This window comes from Myotis daubentonii, chromosome 3 (genome assembly GCF_963259705.1).
Source record: "Myotis daubentonii chromosome 3, mMyoDau2.1, whole genome shotgun sequence".
In the NCBI taxonomy this organism is placed as follows: domain Eukaryota; kingdom Metazoa; phylum Chordata; class Mammalia; order Chiroptera; family Vespertilionidae; genus Myotis; species Myotis daubentonii.
The window spans coordinates 55,220,880-55,245,556 of NC_081842.1; the positions used below are offsets into that span (position 1 = coordinate 55,220,880).

The 24,677-nt window shown below is 41.2% G+C and overlaps 1 protein-coding gene across 13 annotated transcripts in view; it reads left to right on the plus strand.

Moving 5' to 3' along the window:
* The first annotated feature begins 8,892 nt into the window (after positions 1 to 8,892).
* LRCH3 (leucine rich repeats and calponin homology domain containing 3) overlaps positions 8,893 to 24,677 on the plus strand; it is a 112,953-nt gene continuing 97,168 nt past the window's right edge. For 10 of the 13 annotated variants that reach the window (XM_059687556.1, XM_059687557.1, XM_059687562.1 and 7 more), the window contains exon 1: positions 8,893 to 9,202. In XM_059687556.1, the coding sequence (XP_059543539.1) occupies positions 8,941 to 9,202 (262 nt within the window). In that variant the 5' untranslated portion in view covers positions 8,893 to 8,940. The remainder of the gene's footprint in view (positions 9,203 to 24,677) is intronic. The other 3 variants (XM_059687568.1, XM_059687569.1, XM_059687567.1) reach the window with 1 other exon arrangement.

Genomic DNA, 24,677 nt, shown 5'->3' on the forward strand with positions numbered 1-24,677 from the left:
ATAATATACATGTAACATGTATATTATATAACATATATTATATATATTTATATTATCCTATCTAATAAAAGAGAAACATAGTAATTAGCCGTACGACCGCTACCCTTCCCATTGGCTAATCAGGGCGATATGCAAATTAACTGCCAGCCAAGATGGCGGCCGGCAGCCAGGCTACTGACACGAACAGGAGGCTTGCTTGCTTCAGTGACGGAGGACTCCAACCTTCCCCGCCTGCTGCTGCTGGGCTCTGAGCTGCTAAGAAACATTGTTACAAATATAGAAGCTAAACAAAACCCCAGATACCTGTTTTCAGTCAGCCGGGATCTCAGAGCTGGAGTCGCAACAAAGTTTCAAATACAGAAAGTAAACAAAGACAGAAACCTGCTTTCAGCAGTGAGGTCTCACAGCTAAAGCCGGCTCTCAGCTCCAGTGACAGCCATAAATCCAAGAATAAAAAAAAAAAAAAAAGGAAAAAAGCGGTTGGGAGCTTCAGTCACCCGCCAGCCTGAAAACAGCCCTCAGCTGCTCACCCAGACTGGCCAGGCACCCCAGTGGGGACCCCCACCCTGAAGGGTGTGTGACCAGCTGCAGACAGCCATCATCTCCTCACCCAGGCTGGCCAGGCACCCAAGCGGGACACCCACCCTGATCCAGGACGCCCTTCAGGACAAACCAGCCGGCCCCAACCCGTGCACCAGGCCTCTATCCTATATAGTAAAAGGGTAATATGCCTCCCGGCACTGGGATCAGCATGACGGGGCAGTGCCCAAACCCCCTGATCGCCCTGTGGCTCTGTGTGTGATGGGGTGGGGCCACAACCTCCTTATCCGCCCTGCTCTGTTCGTGACAGGGGAAGGCACCCCAACCCCCTGATCATCCCTGCTCTGTGCCTGATAGGGGGGAGCTCCCCAACCCCCTAATCGGCCCTGCTCTGTGTTTGACAGGGTGCGGCCCCCCAAACCCCCCATGGGCCCTGCTCTGTGTGTGATGGTGGAGCCGCAACCTCCCCATCGGCCCTGCCCTGAGTGTGACGGAGGTAGTTCCCCAACCCCCTGATCGGCCCTGCTCTGTGGGTGACGGGGCGGCGCCCCAACCTCCCCATCGACCATGCCTTGAGTGTGACAAGGGGCGGCGCCCCAACCCCCTAATTGGCCCTACCCTGAGTATGACTGAGGGTGGCATCACAACCTCCTGATCGGCCCTACTCTGTGCATGATGGGGGAGCTCCCCAACCCCCTGATCGGCCCTGCTCTGTGCGTGACGGGGGAGCTCCCCAACCCCCTGATCGACCCTGCTCTGTGCGTGACAGGAGGGAGCTCCCCAAACCCCTGATCAGCCCTGCTCTGTGCGTGACGGGGGAGCTCCCCAAACCCCTGATCGGCCCTGCTCTGTGCGTGACAGGGGGAGCTCCCCAAACCCCTGATCGGCCCTGCTATGTGTGTGACAGGGTACGGAGCCCCAACCCCCCTGATGGGCCCTGCTCTGTGTGTGACAGGGTGCGGAGCCCCAACCCCCCTGATGGACCCTGCTCTGTGCATGACGGGGCAGTGCCCCAACCCCCTGATTGGCCGGCTCTGTATGTGACAGGGGTGGCACCACAACCCCTGATCGGCCCTGCTCTGCAACCTCCCCATCCACCATGCCTTGAGTGTGACAGGGGGCGGTGCCCCAACCCCCCAATTGGCCGTACCCTGAGCGTGACTGAGGGTAGCATCGCAACCTCCTGATCCGCCCTGCTCTGTGCATGACAGGGGGCGGCGCCCCAACTCCCCAATCGGCCCTGCTCTGAGCCCGACCAGGGGCTGTGGGGCAGGCACCTAGGGATTGGGCTTGCCCTCTGCCACCTGGGAGCAGGCCTAAGCTAGCAGGTCGTTATCTCCTGAGGGGTCCCAGGCTGTGAGAGGGCACAAGTGGGGCTGAGGGACATCCTCCCCCTCCACCCCCCACCAGTGCACAAATTTTTGTGCACTGGGCCTCTAGTATATATATATAATTATATATATAATTTTGCTGTTAATAGCTTTATAATTCACACAATATACACAGTGTAGGGTAATTTCTGTTCTTATTTCGATTTACTCTAAGGAGAGAAGAGTGAGAAAAAATAGCTGACTGCACTAAAGAGAATACCATATATTCTGAATGCAGGCAGTATTAGGGCAGAAAATTATTTCATTTCTGATCAGTATACTTTTGAACTTTAATCAGAATTAATATTGTTTTTTGTCACTGTAAAAAAAAAAAAAAGGCATGTGATTTAACCTTCCCTTTAAGGAGGCCTCTTTTTGTTTGCATAAATCAGTTTGGAGTTCGAGCCTTTTTTTAAAAATGACACCAGTAAGCCAAACCATTTACAACAAGTTTGGACTATTAATAGGGATTTGGAGATTTGCTTATAAATTGTTGACTTTTAATGTCTCTTTTTATTCCCTGCTATTACAGTTTACTATCCGAAATCTTTAAAACAAAAAGTTTGATCAAGTAATTCCTTGTTCTTAATGTATTCAGGTGAGGTTTACGGTTGTTTAAAGATGAATAGGAAACTATTTCCTTAGTGTGTTTAATTTATATATCCATTTTCTTCTAGGGCGAAGGAAAATCATATTGTCTAAATTTTCTTGTATGAAGTTTTTAAAAGTCAATTATTACTGTTTCTTATTAAAGGGGTCAGAAAGGGAAAGACCAAACATTGAATATATTCGACAAGCCAGTTTCTGTGCTTCACATTTGAAGAAAGTGGGATTGGCCAAGATTTTAACCCTACTGCTTTGAGTTTATAAAAGTGGAGCCTTAAAGGAGTGACCATAAAATATTTCTAATGAGTAGGAAGGGGGAAAGGACTTTATTTGTGCATGGTGTAGTCAGATATAGAACAGGAAAGAGCTGTTGAGATCTGAGTGAATCCTTTGCTCCTAACTTTCAGCCTGTAAAACAGGAAGAAGCAGAGAAGTTCTCTATATTCCCAATGTTCAATAACTCCCGCTGCCTATTTTTTCAACTGCTTCCAGACCACAGAGCAGAAGTGGAATAAGTTACAGATCCCTGTAGCTCTTTTGCTCACAGCCTTTTGCAACCGTTTCTCAGCACTTTTATTCATCACTAAACTGGTGAACTTCACACAATGACTCCCTTTCCTGCATCTCATTCTTGCAAGATGATCTCACTTGCTTTATGGAGAAGATTGAAAGAGTAGGATGAGAATTCCCTCATATTCTACCTTTGTAAATGAAACCCCAGATCCTTTAAAGACTCAAAAGTAATTCCTTGATCTATCTACCATCTTTACCTAGGACTTGTTCTCATATAGTGTGGCATATATAGCATCTTCAGTTTCCTCTTATCTACAAGCCTTTTTTTTGGCCTTCAAATATTTACATACTTATGTATTCTGTTCTCAAAAATTGTCATTCTTTTTTCTTCCCTCCTAACCTTTTCTCCTGTACTTGTACATAACTTCTATTTTGTTAGTACACAACCCATGTCTATCTCTGCTTCTTCCTATTTTTAACTTAACACATTGTGGATGGATCACGAGAATTCTTGCTTCATTTTACACTGTTTTACAAAGTATACTTTAAAAAGATATTAGCTTGTAAGAACATGTAAAAAATAACTTCAAAATGCAATGGGTATTTAATTTTAAAGTGTGCCTTTAACATTTATGTAAAATGTTTTTTTGTACTCGTTCAGTAGAAACTTACCTGGCCACTGGATAAAACTAGCAATAAAACTACTGGTCCTCAGGGCTCCTTATACTCATAACTGGGTTATGGAAGATAATGATAGATTTTTTTCTAATTGAATAGACAAGTAACGTGAAATTTAAATTTGGCCAGAAATTCAGAGACCACGATAAGCATGGAATGTTGCAATTATAATGAAACTAGAGGCCCAGTGCATGAAATTCCTGCACGGGATGGGGGGAGTCCCCTCAGCCCAGCCTGCATCTTCTCCAATCTGGGACCCCTCGGAGGATCGGGCCTAAACTGGCACTCAGACATCCCTCTCACAATCCTGTACCGCTAGCTCCTAATTGCTCACCTGCAATTAGTCACCCCTGACCCCCCCCCCCCCCGCAGCTTGATCACCCCTCACTGCCTCTGCTTGCCAGCCTGATCGCCCCTAACTGCCCCTGCTGCTGGCCTGGTTGCCCCTAACTGCTCCCTGCTGCTGGCCAGGTCGCCCCCAGCTGCACCCTCCCTGCCGGCCTGGTTGTTCCTAACTGCCCACCTCCCCCCCGCTGGCCTGGTCACCCCCGACTACCCTCCCCACCAGCCTAGTCGCCCCCAACTGCATCCCTTCTGCCAGCCTGGTCACCCCATGCAGCCTACTGGTCAGTTGTTTGGTCGTCCCTCACCAACCCCCCTGCCAGCCTGGTCATAGGCAGCCATCTTGTGAGGGTGTGAGGGTTAATTTGCATGTTACCTCTTTATTATATAGGATGTGCAGTTAGATTGGAATGAATTATAGAGAACTTGTCAGAAGACTTTAGTGTAAATGTGGAAGGTAATAAGTAATCAAATATAGATGACATAATGGTGCATTTTAGAAAGACCTGGCAAGTACATTTATAGTGTAGCATTAGCATGGAATATATGATTATGCTTTTAGTCATTTTAGTTGGAATACTGTATCTCTAAGGAAAAAAAACAAACACCAAAATGAGATTAAACTCTTTCTAAGAGCAACAAAATTTTAGGAATACCAGAATAATAGGAACCATGCATTGGATAAATGTTATTTGCCAGGAATAACAAATATATCACTTGCCATTGCAGTAACCCATGCTCATAAATGGCATTGATAATTGAACATGAAACTTGTTGCTGAAGAACCTAACATGTAGTCTTGAGTTCATAGAACAACTCTGAGCAGCCGATACTAATTATCTTTGGTACTGTGTCTAAACATTCTTACAATCTCTTCTGATTATTAGGTTTAGGAGTCAGGGGAAGTGCTAATCAAGATTTCATTCAAGCCCTAACCAGTTTGGCTGAGTGGATAGAGCGTCAGCTTGCAGACTCACGGGTCCCAGGTTCAATTCCAGTCAAGGGCATGTACCTTGGTTGTGGGCACATCCCCAATAGGGGATGTGCAGGAGGCAGCTGATCGATGTTTCTCTCTCATTGATGTTTCTAACTATCTCCCTTCCTCTCTGTAAAAAGTCAATAAAATATATATTAAAAAAAGAAAAGATTTCATTCAAGAGTTGGGCCTTGAATGATGAGTAGGCTCTCTCCAACCTTATTTTCTTTTGCTCTCTGACATGAACTTTGGCCTGTGGCCTTAATGTTCTCCACAAGTATCCATTATAAGTTATATCTGGATTTCTCCATGCTGATAATCCCAATCTGGAATATTGCTCTCACCTTCCAGCCTACCTCACTTAATCCGGATTTGATTCAAAACCTCACTAATTTATGTTATAGATTCCTTTTCTCTGAATTCTGATAGGTTATCCACACCACCCCTCTTCAGATCCTTTTTCTTGTTCACTAAATAGTCTACTTGAAGTCTATAATTAGGTTATAATTGAGTAAAATGGCTATCTGACAGCCTCTTCTATTTCCCACATTAATTACTTGATTGATTGTTGGGGAAATTTACATCATGTATCTGGAATGACTTAAATGTACCAATTTAAAAAAACCACAAAAAACCTTAAACCCCCAAACCCAATAATATGCTGAAGACTGCACTATAAGTGAAATCTAGCTGATTTAAAATGTATTTTCCATGTTTTCGAAACTAAATTGTGTTTTGTGTGTGTGTGTGTGTGTGTGTGTGTGTGTGTGTGTGTGTGTTTACCACTTTCTTTAGTTCTACCTTTAATTTCCTCATTTAGGTCATGGTCAGATCATTTTCTCCTCAATTTTGGTTCCAGACTAAAATTTTAGACTTTAGAGAGAAACCAAGATGGTGGCATAGGTAAACACCTGAAATTGCTGCCTCGCACAACCACTTCAAAAATACAACTAAAAGACAAAACGGACATCATCCAGAACCACAGGAAGGTTGGCTGAGTGGAAATTCTACAACTAGAAGGGGGGAAAAAAGCACGCTGAGACTCAGAGGAGCTGCGGAAGTAAAGTGCAGAGGTACGGAAGCGCGTGCAGAAAGGGCTGGCAACTGAGGACGTGGTTGTCTTTTTCAATCAGGAGGGAGCCACAAGCTCCCGACGGCCCAAACTCCAGTTCCGGGTGAGTCTCTGGGGACCCAGACTCATACGGGGAGAAACAACTGTCCGGCAGCAGGCAGAACTCGAGGGCAGCTTTTTCTCAGAGGTGCTTGCAGGGATTACCTCAGGACACTGAGACCCGGGACCTCTTAGGGCAGGACTGAGGATCACCCATAGCTGTTTACTCCGCCCTGTTGATTCCCTGAGTCCCTGCCCCACCCAAGCAGTGCCCAGAGGCTTTTGCATATGAATGACCTGGCCCTTTGCAATCTAAAATTAACAAACTGCAGCTGGCTCAGAGAGACCCAGAACATCCAAAAGAAGGCCCAAGGCCCCACAGCAGCTTGCATTGCTTCACAGCTGGGCCTCATCTGGTCACCTCCAAATCCCAAACAAGGAAGAGGAACCTGCAGATCTCTCCGTAGCTCCTGCTGGGTAGCCTCAGGAAGAGGCTAAATTAGCACCTCCTTAGAGATCCAAGTGCCAGTGTACCCAGTGGTCAGAGTGGGACCATCTGATTATAACTCCTCAGATCCATAAGAGACACACTCAGGGGGCAGACTCAGTGAGCACCAAAGCCCCACTGAAGCAAGTCTTGCCCCAGAAGGGTGTCTCCAGCACAGAAGTTCTCCCACAGTAGACACAGCTGATTCTTACAGCCAATTGGCCTGAAGGTTAATTCCTCCCAGTGATACCAACTACAATCATGGCTTAACTACAACAAGACTGTGCACACAGCCCACAAAGGGGTGCACCAAGAGTGTCCACCTCAGGTCATTGGGGAGACTGAGCCACTGGGCCCTATAGAACACCTAGCACACAAAACCACTCTACCAACACAGGGAAGCATAAAAAATGCGGAGACAAACAGGACAGAAATGACAGAAATGGAGGAAAGCAAACTACTGGATATAGAGTTCAAAACCATGGTTTTAAGGTTTTTCAAGAATTTTCTAGAAACCGCTGATAAATTTAGTAAGACCTTCAATAAGTCTAGTGAGACCCTCAAGGATATGAAAAGGGGCCAACTAGAAATTAAGCATACACTGACTGAAATAAAGAATATTATACAGAGATCCAACAGCAGACTAGAGGATCCCAAGAATCAAGTCAAAGATTTGAAGTACGAAGAGTAAAAAACACCCAACTGGAAAAGCAAAAAGAAAAAAGAATCCAAAAATATGAAGATAGTGTAAGGAGCCTCTGGGACAACTTCAAGCGTACCAACATCTGAATTACGGGGGAGCCAGAAGAAGAGAGAGGGCAAGATATTGAAAACCTATTTGAAGACATAATGACAGAAAACTTCCCCTACCTGGTGAAAGAAATAGACTTACAAGTCCAGGAAGCGTAGAGAACCCCAAACAAAAGGAATCCAAAGAGGACCACACCAAGACACATCATAATTAAAATGCCAAGAGCAAAAGACAAAGAGAGAATCTTAAAAGCAGCAAGAGAAAAACAGTTAGTTACCTACAAGGGAGTACCCATATGATTGTCAGCTGATTTCTGAACAGAAACTATGCAGGCCAGAAGGGAGTGGCAAGAAATATTCAAAGTGATGAATAATGAGGACCTACACCCAAGATTACTCTATCCAGCAAAGCTATCATTCAGAATTGAAGGTCAGATAAAGAGCTTCACAGATAAGAAAAAGCTAAAGGAGTTCATCACCACCAAACCAGTATTATATGAAATGCTGAAAGGTATCCTTTAAGAAGAGGAAGAAGAAAAAGGTAAAGATAAAAATTATGAACAACAAATACATATCTATCAACAAGTGAATCTAAAAATCAAGTGAATAAATAATCTGATGAACAGAATGAACTGGTGATTATAATAGAATCGGGCATAGAAAGGGAGTGGACTGACAATTCTTGGGGGGAAAGGAGTGTGGGGGGTGCGGGAAGAGACTGGACAAAAATCGTACACCTATGGATGAGGACAGTGGGGGGGGGAGGGGTGACGGCAGAGGGCGGGGTGGGAACTGGGTGGAGGGGAGCTATGGGGGGATAAAAGATGAACAACTGTAATAATCTGAATAAAGATTTAATTAAAAAATTTTAGACTTTAATGCCTAAAGTTCTTCTTGCCTAAAAGATGAGTACTATTTAAGATGCTTGTTTTATATTTGTTAACTATTTTATAAAAGCGAGGGAGGGCCTAAAATACCTATGTAACCCTTTCAATGAGACCTATGGAGTTTTTGGAGCCAGTTTAGCCCTTATTATTCCTCATGCAATAATAGTTAATAAATCCACAAGTTTCCATTTGTATCATCTGGTTTACAGAATGACAAGTTGGGAAATTTTTTAAATCGCAACGTTTTCGGGGGCGGGCATGAGGAAAGTGGGGGCATGAGTAATGGCAGTCTTGAGTGCCCCTACTTTCCTCATGCCAGTCCCCTTCTCTCACTGCCCAAGTTTCTGGCAGCAACAGTGTTAAAAAGCCTTAATTTAATGCTTAATTTAATCCTCCAGGACTGAGAAAAGAAGGAAGAGAGAAGTTTTTGTGAGGAGCGTTGTCCTGGAGATATTTTTGTAGAGGCATTTTAAAAATGCTTCTGGCGGCTGTTGCAGATTTGTGTTTTCTTTTCCCTTTAAAACCTCGGGGGCGGAGGCAAGCGCCTGAATGCGTGGAGGGCTCCGCAGCCCTGTCCGTCAAGAGAAAGGTCCGGGGTCTGGAAGTCCCTTTCCCCGCCCACCCACCAGCCTAGCCGCGCATGCGCGGAGCCGGCGGGTTGGGTAGTTGTCGGCCGGGAAATGGCGGCCGCGGGCTTGGTCGCTGTGTCCACAGCTGCAGAACATTCTGGCCCGGTAGCGTCGGGAGGCAACCTCTCTGGTGTTAACTGCGGCCCAAGCGCCGGGACAGGTCCCGGTCCTGGCCCGGGCTCGTGGAGCCGTTCCCTCGATCGAGCGCTGGAGGAGGCGGCAATAACCGGGGTGCTGATCCTGAGCGGCCGGAAACTGAGGGAGTTTCCCCGGGGAGCGGCCAACCACGACCTGACGGACACCACCCGGGCGGGTGAGCGGGGCGGGAGGCATTCCTGCCGACGGGAGGCCCTGGGCGCGGCGGGAGCCGCCCCGGCCGGTGGGAGGACTGGAGGGTAGTCACAGCCTCGGGACTCGGGAGCCGGGTAACGGGGGGAAGGCGCCTGCCCCGGCCCACCCGGTTCCCGTCTGCGGGCCAGCCCCGAGCTCGGGGCGAGGCGGACAGCGGCATCCCCGGGGAAGACCGCAGGGGACTGGCGGGCGGTGGTCTCCTCTCCTAGAAAGTTACCGTCGGCCGCTGCCGAGATAGCCGCGCGCCCCGCCCGGTCTCTGCAGGCCGAGCGGACCGGGGAGTCCACTAGGAAACCGACTTGCCAGATTGGGGCTGTAGCGCGCCACTCAGACCACAGTCGGTGCGTTATCCGGACTCTCCCATCTATCGCGGCGCTGGCGATTCTTGGAGTTGTTTTTCGTGTGAACCCGGACGCTGTAACTGTGCTTCATCTCGTTGCGTGACCAAATGTACTTGTGAGAATAACTCGAGCCCACTTCACACTCCCATTACTTCTGCCCCACTGTCCTCATGCCCGCCCCCGGAAACGTTGAAAGAAGAAAACTACTTTGAAAAGATACGTAGGTTACCTACCATGTCTGTATTTAATGCGTTTAAAAAACAAGCATTATTTTGCTTTATACATATTTTTGAACACAGGAAAGATAATAAGGAATTAGGTTTTCATAGTTGGAGAGAACAGTGTCTGGAGACTGAGGTGTTCACCACATTATTCTTCTCTTGTGTTTAAAGTATAACTTCCTCGGGGTAGATTAAAAACAGTCTATTCATGTTTTGCACAAATACAAAGGAGAAAAAAAATCACTCAGTTTGTATAGAATGGTGTAGTTAAATATTTTATTTTCATATAGTGTTTTGCGACCGAAGAATGTGTCACGTTTATTCCATTTTATTTACCTTATTTTATTTATCTTTATTTTAAAATCTCCAGTTTAACACCTTCCTATGTCTGTACACTCATTAAAGACTGATAAGTATTGCATATGATTCACTCATGTTAGAAAAATAAACAGAATGTTAAACTACTTCAGGAAACTTCTTTCCAAAGAAACTTTTGCTCTAGTGTAAAATAGAAGAAATTAAATGCCTACTTATCTGATCTCTTTCTGGAAATAGTTGTACTGAATATAGTTTGTATTTTTTAGTGAATGACATTAAAGTTAAACTATTGCTAAGGTTAATATGAACAGCCACTTACTTGCCTTTTGCATGTGTTCTGATTGATAACATCTAAAATTATCATGTGTATCCCATATCTGATTCTGTTCAGGAGATGGTTAGCATAGTGATTTCATATTGGTGTGAGTCATTTCATATTACTACATTAAGCCTGAAGCTAAAGAACAAGTTGATTACAGGAGTAAGACCAAAGTGTTTTTGCCTTTAGAAAATATTTTAACTAACAAAGAAAACCCAAGAGTATTTATGAAGACCAATAAATAATCCCAGTGAATTTTTCTTTGTGCCCTGAATTTTTAATTTATCATTATCCATGTTTATTTTATTATTTTAATAGTTTATATATAAACCACAATTTTTGATGGTTGACATTTATCTTGTCAAAAAGTCTAAAAAAGGGAAAAAAGATAAAAAGGGGGGGAAAAGACTGCAGGGTATTTTCTAACCTATTAGGCTAAATTCATTTTAATAAGGTAGAAATACCACTTATTAAGTATAAGAAAGCTTTGGTAGACCTTGTACAAAAACACTGAATTATTCTTTTCAATCAGATAGTTTGATGTGGATAAACATTTACTGCGTTTTCAGTGCTATTCAGTGTGTTAGGTGTTTTAAGATACATTGCCTTGTTAAATGCTTAACAACCAGTGGATTAAATATTATTGCATATGAGCGATTACTCAGCATTTACAGATGAGGAATCACTCAGAGAAAGTCATATAACTAGTATTAGTGGTAGAATTTCAGCCTAGGTCCATCTAATTCTTTCCTCTTTATTACATAGCCTCCTTATGTACAGACGGGTATTACCATTCCAGTTTTTACAGGTAATGAAACCAAGATTTGGAGAGAGAAGATAATTTGCCCAAAGATCTGTAGCTAAAGGCCAGGAGAGGTGATATTAGCCAGGATTTGAGCCTAGTTTGGGATAACTCCAAAACCATAGTCTGTTAAAACAGCTACTTAGATGAAGTCAGACCCAACCTATTAGCTAAAGTGTTTTGTTTAGATCAGGAGTCCTCAAACTACGGCCCGCGGGCCACATGCAAATACAAATATTGTATTTGTTCCCGTTTTCTTTTTTTACTTCAAAATAAGATATGTGCAGTGTGCATAGGAATTTGTTCATAGTTTTTTTTTTTAAACTATAGTCCGGCCCTCCAACGGTCTGAGGGACAGTGAACTGGCCCCCTGTTTAAAAAGTTTGAGGACCCCTGGTTTAGATCCTATAGGAAATTTAAAGCCAAGAAAATTATTTTAATACTGCCACACAGTTCTTTGATAATATAGGGTGTCCGAAAATTCACGCAAGAAGTAATTTTGATAGAAAACACAGGTTTATAATTAAAAATTGTAAATTTTTTATTGATTCGTAAAGTATATAGTATAAGGTTATGTATGGAATAGCACATTGGGTAAATGGCCTCCACGGCTTTGCTGGCACATACGCAAAGCCGTGGTCTTCATTGGTCTTCATTGTCCCTGCTCCTGGGCCATAATTGGTACTTGATAATGCTTATCAAATTGAAGGGATTGAAATCAAAGGCCACAGATATTAAAATCTGATTCAATAAACCAAGTAAAATTAGGCTTTTATTTTGTTGTTGTTGTTGTTGTTAATGCTCATGCAAAATTCAAATCTTGCGTGAATTTTGGGACACCCAATATGTAGAATGTATCTGGTAGAGCTGCTGTCCTTCAAGAGTTTTTATCCTAAGAAAACAGCACATATTACCCATACCATTTATAATTAGACATGATTAGAATTCATTATGGGACCTTTTCTGGAGGTTTACCCCTCCTGTTTATTTAAAAAGGAAGAGCTTTAGAAAAAGGGAGATCTTTCCTTGGAATGAGTGACTTGATTCAGTAAACGAGGAAAATCACAGAAGACTTTTGGGGGCAGAAATGACATAGCTTAGATTTGGGTAGACAGAAATGAGAGATAGCCTTTCCAGGCACTGGTGGACATGCAAAAATCTTAGAGTATAGGGCACATCAGTTAATTTTGCCAGGCTGTCATGCATTCCCCTTTCCTCTGATAATAATACTGTACTCCAATTTTCCTAGGGAACCACCCCTCTCAGTTAACATAGATCCCACCCTGACACAAGGGTGTGCACTTGGCTCAGGCCTAGCCAATCAGTGTTGTCCATTCCTCTGTTCACAGCGATTATTCAAAGAAGGGCATCTTTTCCAGTCAGCATGAATGTTAATTCAGAATTTTTTATTCAGACTGTTGAGAAAGAGCCATGCTTTAAAGCCTGTGGATGCTGCGAGAATAGAATGTGATCCTGGAACTTGCCAATAAGTGGAAAGCAGAGCCAAAAGATGGTTCTGATGATAGTGTTTGTATCTTTGGATCTGTATGAATCTTTGGATCAGAGAATATAAGACCTATCTTTCGCGCATGCAATAGCTAGATTGATGATAGGTTTGGAGTGAGGCTAGTCAATATTCATTTATTCAGCAAACATAGACTAAGGGATTTTGTCAGGTGTAGATGTACAGAGAAGGATCAAGACATTTCCTGTGCTCAAAGATTTAAGGGATCAGTGGAGGAATAAATAAATAGATATAAAGATTACATGAGTTATCTAATAATAGTGAAACTTTTATGTATTAGGCATTATGGTAGGTAATATAAGAAGAGGTTCTACCCTTTAAACATAAAATCTAGGAATCTGATTAGATGTCTGTGATGATAATCCTAATCTATGCGAGAATGAAAACCAGACCATGTCAGAAAATAGGCCCGGCCAGCGTGGCTCAGTGGCTGAGCATGGACCTATGGGCCAGGAGGTCATGGTTCGATTCCCGGTTAGGCCATATACCTGGGTTGTGGGCTCAGTCCCCAGTGTGGGGCATGCAGGAAGCAGCTGATCAGTGATTCTCTCTCAGCATTGATGTTTCTATCTCTCTCTCCTTCTCCCTTCCTCTCTGAAATCAATAAAGAAATATATATTTAAAAAAATAATAATAATAAAAGGTATGCACAATTTTAGTGTTTTTATATAGATTGTGAAATTGTCCTTCCAGAATGGTTATTCAGCTTAGATTTATACCAACAGTACCTGAGTTGTCTTCACTTTGCACCCACTGGTCTTGTCATTCTTTTTGATTTCCCACATATCTCTCTCTAAACAGTGTGTATGTATTAATCACAAATTTTTTAATGAAGTACCTCTAACCTCAGAGGAGGTCTGGGGTGCAGAGTTTTAAGTTGCCTCAGTAGGAAACTTGAAATTTGAAGGCTTGAAATTTTCTTAGAAACTCCACCCTATACAGGGGAGGGCAAAAGTAGGTTTACAGTTGTAAATAAATACAAATAAATAATACAGTAATAAATAAATAATAATACAAAAAAATAACCTCTGTGTTTCACATACTCACAACTGTATACTTTGGCCCACCCCTGTATTTTCATGCTTGTTTTAATACAGATCTATGGTTTCAAATGACTGACTATTAGGGAAGATCAACCAAATAAGTTTCTATAAGGTTTATACTGTTGTTTTTCTGTAACCTACCCCCCTCCACCCCCCACCGTGCCTATATCAGTGTCAAAACCAGCTGTGGGCAAACTACTGCCCGCGGCCCATTTGAAATGAATAAAACTAAAAAAAAAAAAAAAAAAGACCTTACCCTTTTATGTAATGATGTTTACTTTGAATTTATATTAGTTCACACAAACACTCCATCCATGCTTTTGTTCCGGCCCTCTGGTCTAGTTTAAGAACCCATTGTAGCCCTCGAGTCAAAAAGTTTGCCCACCCCTGGTCAAAACTATGGATATATTGTATATACTACTACTTTTTGTAGCACAGTTTCTATGGCTATATGCATATTGAATTGAAATGTGGGATGCTAGCCCTAACCAGTTTCGCTCAGAGGATAGAGCGTCGGCCTGCGGACTGAAAGGTCCCAGGTTTGATTCTGGTCAAGGGCATGTGCCTTGGCTGCGGGCACATCCCCAGTAGTGGGTGTGCAGGAAGCAGCTGATCGATGTTTCTCTCTCATCGATGTTTCTAACTCTCTATCCCTCTTCCTTCCTCTCTGTAAAAAATCAATAAAATATATTAAAAAAAAAAAGAAATGTGGGATGCTAAGAACACATCTCAGGAAACAACATTTATAACTTCCTTTCTTATCATTTTACCTCTCATTTGAAATAAGAAATCCTTTGACTTGTTACTTAATGTCCTTCCCCCCCACCCCTTCTGCAGCACACATGTATACACACACATACACACACTTAATATAGAGAGGCAGGGATCATGGGGAAGATCATGGCTACTGGGTATAAAAGCTTCCGAAATAAGATTTAAATTTATGTTTCAGGAGGAAAAATCTAAACTCAACTGTAGTGACATTGTTTTTTAAATAAGAAGAGTAAATAGTAGGATGGTGCCTTTAGGAGGGGTATGAAGATGAGTCAAATCACCACAAGCTCAGTGTTGAGATTAGAAGAATGGTAACAGTGTTGGGCCCAAGGATTTTCTAGGGTTCATTTCCTTATACAGTGGCTGTTTTGGGGGAGCTGGGTAGTTAATATCTCATATTACATGAAATACTACTTTTTAAAAAATACTGCATTTAAGTAGTAACATAAATGTTCATTTTCCTCCTGTTTGTTTATAAAACTGTTATTCATCCAAGCATGGGGGAAAAATATAGTATGTCATTTCATACAACATTATTTTGAGTTCTTGAAGTAACCAGCAATATCAAATGCAGTGCTACTAATCTATGCTAATAATAGAGGAATATGCAAATTGTCTGGGATGCCGTCACAGTAACAGTAATGACCAAACAACAGGCTGCCTGGGGCGACCGGGCCGGCAGGGTGGGTTAGTGAGGGACGACCAAACAACGAACAGCAGACTGCGTCGGGCAACGAGGCCGGCAGGTTGGGCAGTTGGGGGTGATCAGGCCAACATGGGGAGCAGTTAGGGGTGATCAGGCCAGCAGGCAGAGGCAGGTTGGAGCAATCAGGCAGGCAGGCAGGTGAGCAGTTAGGAGTCAGCACTCCCGGATTGTGAGAGGGATGTCCCGGATTGAAGAGGGTGCAGACCTCTCTCCTGTGCACAAATTTTGTGCATTGGGCCTCTAGTTTTAAAATAATAAACTAGTCTTAAATATTTCAGATATTTCCTTGCTTTTGTAATTGTTGTTGTTAATCCTCACTTGAGGCTATTTTTCCATTGATTTTTAGAGAGAGTGGAATTGAGGAGGAATGGGGGAGAGAGAGAGAGAGAGAGAGAGAGAGAGAGACAGACAGACAGACAGACAGACATCAGTGTGAGAGAGACACATTAATTGGTTGCTTCCAGCACGCCCCCTACTGGGGATGGAGCCCACAACCCAGGCGTGTTCCCTGACTGGGAATCTAGTGACCTTTTGGTGCATGGGATAACATTCAACCAACTGAGCCACATGGGCCAGGGCAGATTAGTACTCTTAATTATATCTGCAAAATCTCTTCTGCCTCATAAAGAACATAATCAAAATATATTTCATATTCACAGTCCCAGGGATTAGGGTAGAAAATATTGGGAGGTCATTTTTGGATTTTTCCTGCTAAAGAGGGTTCTCTCTTGCTCTCTTTTTATTGTACAACAGCTAGTACAATGCCCTCTTGAGTATTTATTGAATGTATGTTATGTACATTGGATAGATGGTTGAATGAGAAGGGGAAAACAGAAAATGATGAAGTGCCCATTCACTTTCTTAGCTTTGGAAATAGTGACAACTGACTTTTGTGTGACTGGGTTTAATGGGGACCCTGAGGGCTTCAATCATGGTAGAATTCAGTCAGAACATACTCAAGGATAATTCCAGTGAACAGGCTTCCTTTTGATGTCAAAAAGTCAGGCTTTTAGACCCTCTAATTGGTGTTATAGAGGATGAGAGGATTTACATGTACTAAGAGTCAGTCCCCCAAAATGTAACCAGTGGCAATGAGAATTTTTAGGTCTTTGAAATTTTTCAAAATAAGACCTTGATTTGTTAATAAAAGAAAATAAATTTTAAGCTCACAGTGACGTTGGCTTTCCATGTATATTGAATATTTATAATGGATAATTATGCAAGTCTCCGTTGTCTGAAGAACATCTTAGCCTGATAACTATATGATGCTTTTTCTAATTTAATAACATTGTGATTTCTGGTCATCTGTTATCAAGTGACAAATGAAGCTTAATTTTCAAATTTTAGTATGCATAAAATCACCTGTGGCACTTTTTTTAAAAAAATGTATATTCCTGGTTTTTAAAAAAATGTATATTCCTGGTTCCAGACCCTAGAGAGTCTAATTGGGGCGATCTGGGGCCAGGTGCATACACTTCCTTTTTTAACAAGAAGTCTGGTGGTTCTAGGGCAGATGGTCTACGAACCTCCAGTGGAGAAATTCTTTCTTAGATTTTTGCTACTTTACTCTAAAATTCATTTAGGAAGACAATAATTTTTCACATCCTAAAGTTCTTGATTAGGCAAGCCAAGGATTTTATTTCAATTTAAAATGTAAAACACATACTTTATTTTGCAAAATTGTACACTTTGGTATAGAATTAACACTTGAAAGATAGGTTTGTTTGTTTTAAAAATAGTGTCACTAAAGACTCTTTTCTAGGATTATCTCAGGATTTTTTTCTTTCTTTTAATTCTGAGAGTACCCTTAGTTTCTTTTTAATATCTGCAATCTGCATTAATTTGGAGAAAAGAAAGATGAACAGAGTTGCCTACCTCCTGTTCTTTCAAGTGTCTGCAGTATCCCAAATCCCAATTCCAGGGATTCTATTATCATTTTAGCCAATGATTCCTATAGTAAAAAATGTTGACAACAAATGTATGTTTATTTACATTATATGCATGTACTAATATACTAAAATTATATGTATTTTAAATTATACATAAATATAAAATTGGAGAAATTAAACATAAGTAGAAATAAAAATTTTAATGTTTTTCTTCCATGCTCCAGTGGATCATTTTGTGTATCCCCTGAATAACAGGTTCACACTCCTCCTTTGAGACAGTTGATTCAGACAGTGGTTAGCCTCTTAGTGATCTTCAAGTAGGAGAAAGGGAATTCAATATTAAGTATTTGAAAGCATTACTTTGAGGCAATATGGGAAGTGGGAGACAGTCTGAGATGTGGCGTTCAAGGATAGAGAGCCTATAACCTTTTCAGAAGGAAAGGGTATTGGAAGACAAAGACTGAAGACATTTCTTGAAGCAGTGCTGTAAATAAGGGATTCCTTGTATAGCATGTATAAAACAAACCAGTGTGTATGTGAAGTGGAGGTTAGAATAGTTTGTAAAGGCTGAGCTGCGTCCATGGATTTGATGTGATTGCTTGGGATAGGAACCATGTTACTTTAGGAGTAGAAGATTTGGATGTTTTAGCCTTGATTCTTTAGTATTTAGTTGTTTGACCTAAATCAGTCTTATCTTTCCTCATTGAGATCTTAAAATTTAGAAGGCTTAGAGATTTGGAGGAATCTCAGAGATTGTGCTTTGGCATGGGTATGAGTTAAATTGTGCCCCTCCCCCAAAATGGCTTCAACTAGAATCAACTTTGATTCTGTGGTGTATTCATTTAACAAACAATTTTAGTCATGACCTTGTTCCTGAGGTCCAGATGTATATTTTAGTTGTCTACTTGATATTTTCACTAGATGTCTAAATAGACATCTTGAATGTACCTTGAGCAGAAAGAATTCTTTTTAAAAATATATAGATTTTCATTGATTTCAGAGAGAAAGGGAGATAGAAACATCAATGATGAGAGAGAATCATTGATCTGCTGCCTCTTGCACGCCCCCCACTGGGTATCAAGCCCGAAATCTGGGCATGTGCTCTGACCAGGAATCGAATCGTGACCTCCTGGTTCATAGATTGACACTCAACCACTGAGCCATGCCTGCTGGACAAGCAGAAAAGATTCTTGATTTGTTTCCCCTACTCCCTTCCCCATAAAAAGAGGTAGAAAGAAGAAACTTACATCAAAAACCTGTTCTTGCCCTGACCGGTTTGGCTCAGTGGATAGAGCATCAGCCTGCGGACTCAAGGGTCCCAGGTTCAATTCCGGTCAAGGGCATGTACCTTGGTTGTGGGCACATCCCCAGTAGGGGTTGTGCAGGAGGCAGCTGATCGATGTTTCTCTCTCATCGATGTTTCTAACTCTCTATCCCTCTCCCTTCCTCTCTGTAAAAAAATCAATAAAATATATTAAAAAAAAACAAAAACCTGTTCTTGTAGTAAATGACACTATCATTTATTTATTGAGGTGGAACGCATCTCAATTAGTGTTGAGTAATTAATGCCATTATTCCACTATCTGTGTATCCAAGGCAAGTAGCTCAGGCCTCGGATGTGGGAGTCATCTTTTATTCTCTCTATTTCTCCCATCCTCTTGAGTCTATTAGCAAATCATCTGCTTCAACCTATCTTAAATCTGTTCATTTCTCTCTGCCTCTCCTGCTGAACTCTAGCCTAAGCCCCATGATCTGTTGCCATGACTGCAGAAGCCTCATAACTAATTTTATTTCTACTCTTACCATTTGAAAGCATTCATACAGCAGCCAAAAATGGTAGTATTTTTAAAATGTCAGTTGGATCATGTCACTTCCCTTTAAAATCAAACTAACAGTTTCATGGCACTATCAACTGGCCTTTTTAAAAAATACATATTTTTATTTACTTCAGAGAGAATGGAAGAGAGGGGGTGGTGAGGGAGAAACATCAGTGATGACAGAGAATCATTTATCACCTGCCTCCTACACACCCCACACTGGGGATCGAGCCTGCAAACCAGGCATGTGCCCTGATAGGGAATCAAACCATGACCTTCTGGTTCACAGGTCGATGCTCAACCACTTAGCCACACTGGCCAGGCTATCGACTGCCTTTTGTATAAAATTCAAATGCCTTACCAGGGTCAAAAAAGTCTGTGTCTCTTCAATAAATGGTGTTGGGAAAATTAGACAGGTACATGCAAAAAAAATGAAACTAGACCACCAACTAACACCATACACAAAAATAAACTTAAAATGGATAAAAGACTTAAACGTACAGTGGAAACCATAAAAATCTTAGAAGACTCGATAGGCAGCAAAATAACAGACATATGTCATAGCAATATCTTTACTGATATAGCTCTTAGGACAATGGAAACTAAGGGGAAAATAAACGAATGGGACTACATTAAAATAAAAAGCTTCTGCACAGCAAAAGAAACCATCAACAAAACAACAAGAAAGCCCACTGCGTGAGAGAACATATTGCCAGTGTTATCTCCGATAAGGGTTTAATCTCCAAAATTTACAGGGAACTCATACAACTTAACAAAAGGAAGATAAACAATCCAATCAAAAAATGGGCAAAGGATCTAAGTAGACACTTTTCAAAAGAGGATGTACAGAAGGCCAAGAGACATATGAAAAATGCTCAAAGTCACTAATCATCCAAGAGATGCAAATCAAAACGACAATGAAGTACCATCTCACACCTGTCAGAATGGCTATCATAAACAAATCAACAAATGACAAGTGCTGGCGAGGATGTGGAGAAAAAGGAACCCTCACGTATTGGTGGGAATGCAGACTGGTGCAGCCACTGTGGAAAACTGTATGGAATTTCCTCAGAAAATTAAAAAATAGAACTTCCATTTGACCCAGTAATCCCACTTCTAGGAATATATCCCAAGAAATCAGAAAGGATATATATGCACCCCTATGTTCATAGCAGCATAATTTACAATAGCTAAAATTTGGAAATAGCCTAAGTGCCCATCAGCAGATGAGTGGATTAAAAAACTGGTACATCTACACAATGGAATACTGCACTGCTATAAAAAAAAAGGAACTCGTACCATTTGCAACAGTATGGATGGACCTAGAGAGCATTATGCTAAGCCAGTGGTTGGCAAACTCAGTCAACAGAGCCAAATATCAACAGTACGGTTGAAATTTCTTTTGAGAGCCAAATTTTTAAACTTAAACTATATTGGTAGGTACATTGTTATTAACTAAATTAGGGTACTCCTAAGCTGGCCTCTGCTAAAAACGTCCTCAATCTGATTGAGGTATGTTCACTGAGGTCGACCCCTTCCAACTCTCCCGTCCACACTTGTATACTTGTTTTGTCTATCTCCTTTCGTTCATCCTCTCTATGTCCAAATCATCTCAACATACCTTTCTCAATCCTCGACACTACATCTTCTTTCACTCCACAACGTTCCCTAAAATTAACTTAATAAACTTTACTTAAAGTTTTAAGTCTTAGTTAAACTATAGGTATGTTGAATAAAACTTGATATCATACTTAATAATGATATTATTTATTGATAAAATTAAATTCCTTACAATTTAACTCCCCCGCACTGCGTATCCCGCGGCCCGCCTGCGCCACATCTCCCACTGACCGACTGATGGACACCCCCCACTTCCGAACCACTTCTTCAAAATAGACTCGCCCAGGCCGAAAACTGACTCCTGCACATGGGCCAAGAAGTTTCAGTCGCACTGTACGTGTGCGCCCGCATGTGGTATTTTGTGGAAGAGCCACACTCAAGGGGTCAAAGAGCCGCATGTGGCTCACGAGCCATGGTTTGCTGACCACTGTGCTAAGCGAATAAGCCAGTTGGAAAAAGATACATATCACATGATCTCATTCATTTGTGGAATATAATGAACAATATAAACTGATGACCAAAAATAGAGCCAGAGGGAAAATATATTTTAGAATATAATAGAAGTAATCCTGTTATTTGCAGATTTTTAATATTTCCTGCAACTTTTGTGATATTATACTATGTTAGTACAGTTTTGGTAATATTATATTTAAAATCTTTTTTCTTGAAATATTAATGTTTATTGGATATAATATATTTAAAATTGTTTTTCTTGAAATATTAATGTTTATTGCATATAAATGGCTAATTATTTTGTATCTACAATCTGGGAATAGATTTATTTTATATATTGTAAAAAAAAAAGCCTATGTGTAACCTCTGCCTACTTCTTAAGCCTTCACTGGATTCATTCTTGGACCTAGCTCATTAAATCTTATTACACTTACACTTTTCTTCTTTCTCTTCATTAAACACATCAAACTTGAAAATAGACCTTGTCCTATCAATTATCTCTTTTATATTCTATTCTATTCATAGAATGCCCTTTCTCCAAGTCTTTGTGTGATTGTATGTCTCTCATTCTTTAGATTTTTAGCTCAAATATGAGTTATTACATATAAAGCACTTAGGAATAATTAGTCATTTTTAGTGATCAATAAATGTTAACCCCTCCCCCTCAAAACTCACCTCTTTGGAGAGGTTCATGATAAATTCTCTCTAGGTACCTTGAACCACTTTTCTTCAATATTCTTTATTTCCTTCATAGCATGTCCCTATTTATTGATTGTTCACTCCTTTATAATATAAGCTTCAGTAGAGTAACAACCTTTTCTAGCTGTATCTCCAGCATTTACAATAGTGTGTCATATAGTATACCCTCAGTAGTCCTTTATTTTCTTTTAAAAAAATATATTTTATTGACTTCAGAAAGAGAGGTTTCTGAATACCCCATGTCACATAAGCTGACCAAATTGAGCACTCTCAACATTAGTCTATTAAAAAAGAGGAAGGACCCTTTTGGGAGTATGGTAAGCAAAGAAGTAGGCTATAACACCAGTTACTTTGTTCCTAGGATATAGTAGGCTTATGATCTGGGCATATCGTGTATATGTATATGGCTAGAAGTTAAATACGATATTAGCAAGCCTTTTAGCCTGTGCCTTGGTTTAGCTGGGCCCCTGCCAAAGTTATGCTAATAAGGTAAAAAAAATAAAATAGCCTTAGTATGTCATCCTAATAGGTATAGTAAGGGATCCCAGCCTATGCAGAAATCCTAGCCTGTGTCCAGAACTCAACCTTGTATTATTATCCCCCCCACCCCACTTCTATAATGAAGATAGGGTCTTTCTACACAAAATTGTTATACCGTAAGCAGGCCCTTACTTCTCATTGGTATATTTGTTTCTAATACTTGGTTTTGGAAGCCTTATTATTACTGCTTTAATTGCTTGTTTTGCTTTTGGAGACATTGTTTAGTAACAATAGGAACTAATCATTCTTGAGGTCAGATCAACAAGACCAGCATAGGTTTATTAATTTTAGTAGTAAGACTTCATCAAATTTAGAACATCAATTAATTTTGATAATTGACAAACTAAGGAATTTACCTAAATTCTAAAGGTCTAATTTTGAAGGGTGAATATTTTAAAATATTCATGGTCACAACTTTGCATTTGGAAGTCCTAGTAATGTTATTTGCTGCTGTATAGAAATTTTATGTCATTCTCCCCACCATACTTTGTTTTAAACCAGTGATGGCGAACCTATGACACGCGTGTCAGAGGTGACACGCAAACTCATTTTTTTGGTTGATTTTTCTTTGTTAAATGGCATTTAAATATATAAAATAAATATTAAAAATATAAATCTTTGTTTTACTATGGTTGCAAATATCAAAAAATTTCTATATGTGACACGGCACCAGGGTTAAGTTAGGGTTTTTCAAAATGCTGACATGCCGAGCTCAAAAGGTTTGCCATCACTGTTTTAAACTGAAAAGCTGCCTTTTACTTTTTTGGAACCATTGCATGGGTGTGGGGTGGAGAGAAGTAAAGCTTTGATCACAATATGAAAATGTTATTAAAAGTTTTATTAAATACTTCTCTTCTTCAAACTGTGCTAGAAAAAATTGTTCATGAGTATTATTTCAACCAGGAGAAAAAGGGAACAACTGTACCATAGTTTAAATGAAATGAAAATACCCAGTGTGAGAAATGAGGTGAGCCCCCCCCCCCCCCCCCCCGAAGTCAGGGGTCCTGGTAGAATACAAAGCATACTCGGGAGCCAGGCAGCAAGGCAAACATCTTTACTTCTATGTAGAAGGGTGTGCACACATGGTCTGGAAGCCTGCCAACACCGAGTAGGTGGTCTGCTCAGGATTTATAACCCCTGACACACGTGACCTGTCCTTTGCTCTTGATTGGAGCTCAGGTGCATAGTCTTTCGCAATTGGCTAATTCAAAGGGAGGGGTTGGCCTTTGCTGTTTCAAGATGGCACCCCCCCCATGTGGCCAACAAGGTGGTTGTCTAAACCAGCAATGGGCAAACTACAGCCCGCGGGCCGGATCCAGCCTGTTTGAAATGAATAAAACTAAAAAAAAAAAAAAGACCGTACCCTTTTATGTAATGATGTTTACTTTGAATTTATATTAGTTCACACAAACACTCCATCCATGCTTTTGTTCCGGCCCTCCGGTCCAGTTTTAGAACCCATTGTGGCCCTAGAGTCAAAAAGTTTGCCCACCCCTGGTTTAGAGAGTCTACACTTGGTCAATCTTTATAGACAAAATATATGCATTCGTTTTTTAATGCAAAGGGAATATATAGAAATCTTTAGGTTTCTATATTTTACTTTTCAGAGTTACATAAAAATCATATTAATATTCACAGGTATTTTAAAATGGGAAAACAAGTTGCTTCTAACAATTTATTTTTCCAATAGTGTGTTATTACTATGTTAAGATTTTACAGTGCATTCATATAATCTGGTGATCTTAATTTTAACCTATTAACAAATTAAACTTCATTGCAAAGAAATTCTTTTTTTTTTTTAATCCTCACTCGAGGATGTTTTTCTATTGATTTTTAGAGAAAGGGAAAGACAGAGGGAAAGGCAGAGAGAATTATCGATGTGAGAGAAACACCTCGATTGGTTGCCTCCTGCAGGAGCCCTCACCAGGGCCTGGGCCAGGGAAGAGCCCACAACCGAGGTATGTGCCCTTGACCCAAATTGAACCCAGGACCCTTAGATCCACAGACCGATGCTCTATCCAGTGAGCCAGACCAGGGGCAAGAAATTCTTTACAGTATCGTAACCAGATTTTCTAATCCTAGCAAAGGCCACAGTGAAGTAGCCCAGATATGCTGCCATTAAAGTTGTGATGAGATTGTAATAAATTTGCTCAAAATGTTCTTTTTTTTTAATTAAATCTTTATTGTTAAGATTATTACATTAGTTACTCTTTTTCCCCACCATAATTCCCCTCCACCCAGTTCCCACCCCACCCTCCGCCATCACTCCCCACCCACTGTCCTCATCCATAGGTGCACGATTATTGTCCAATCTCTTCCCTCACCCTGACACCCCCCCCCCCACCAAGAATAGTCAGTCCATTCCCTTTT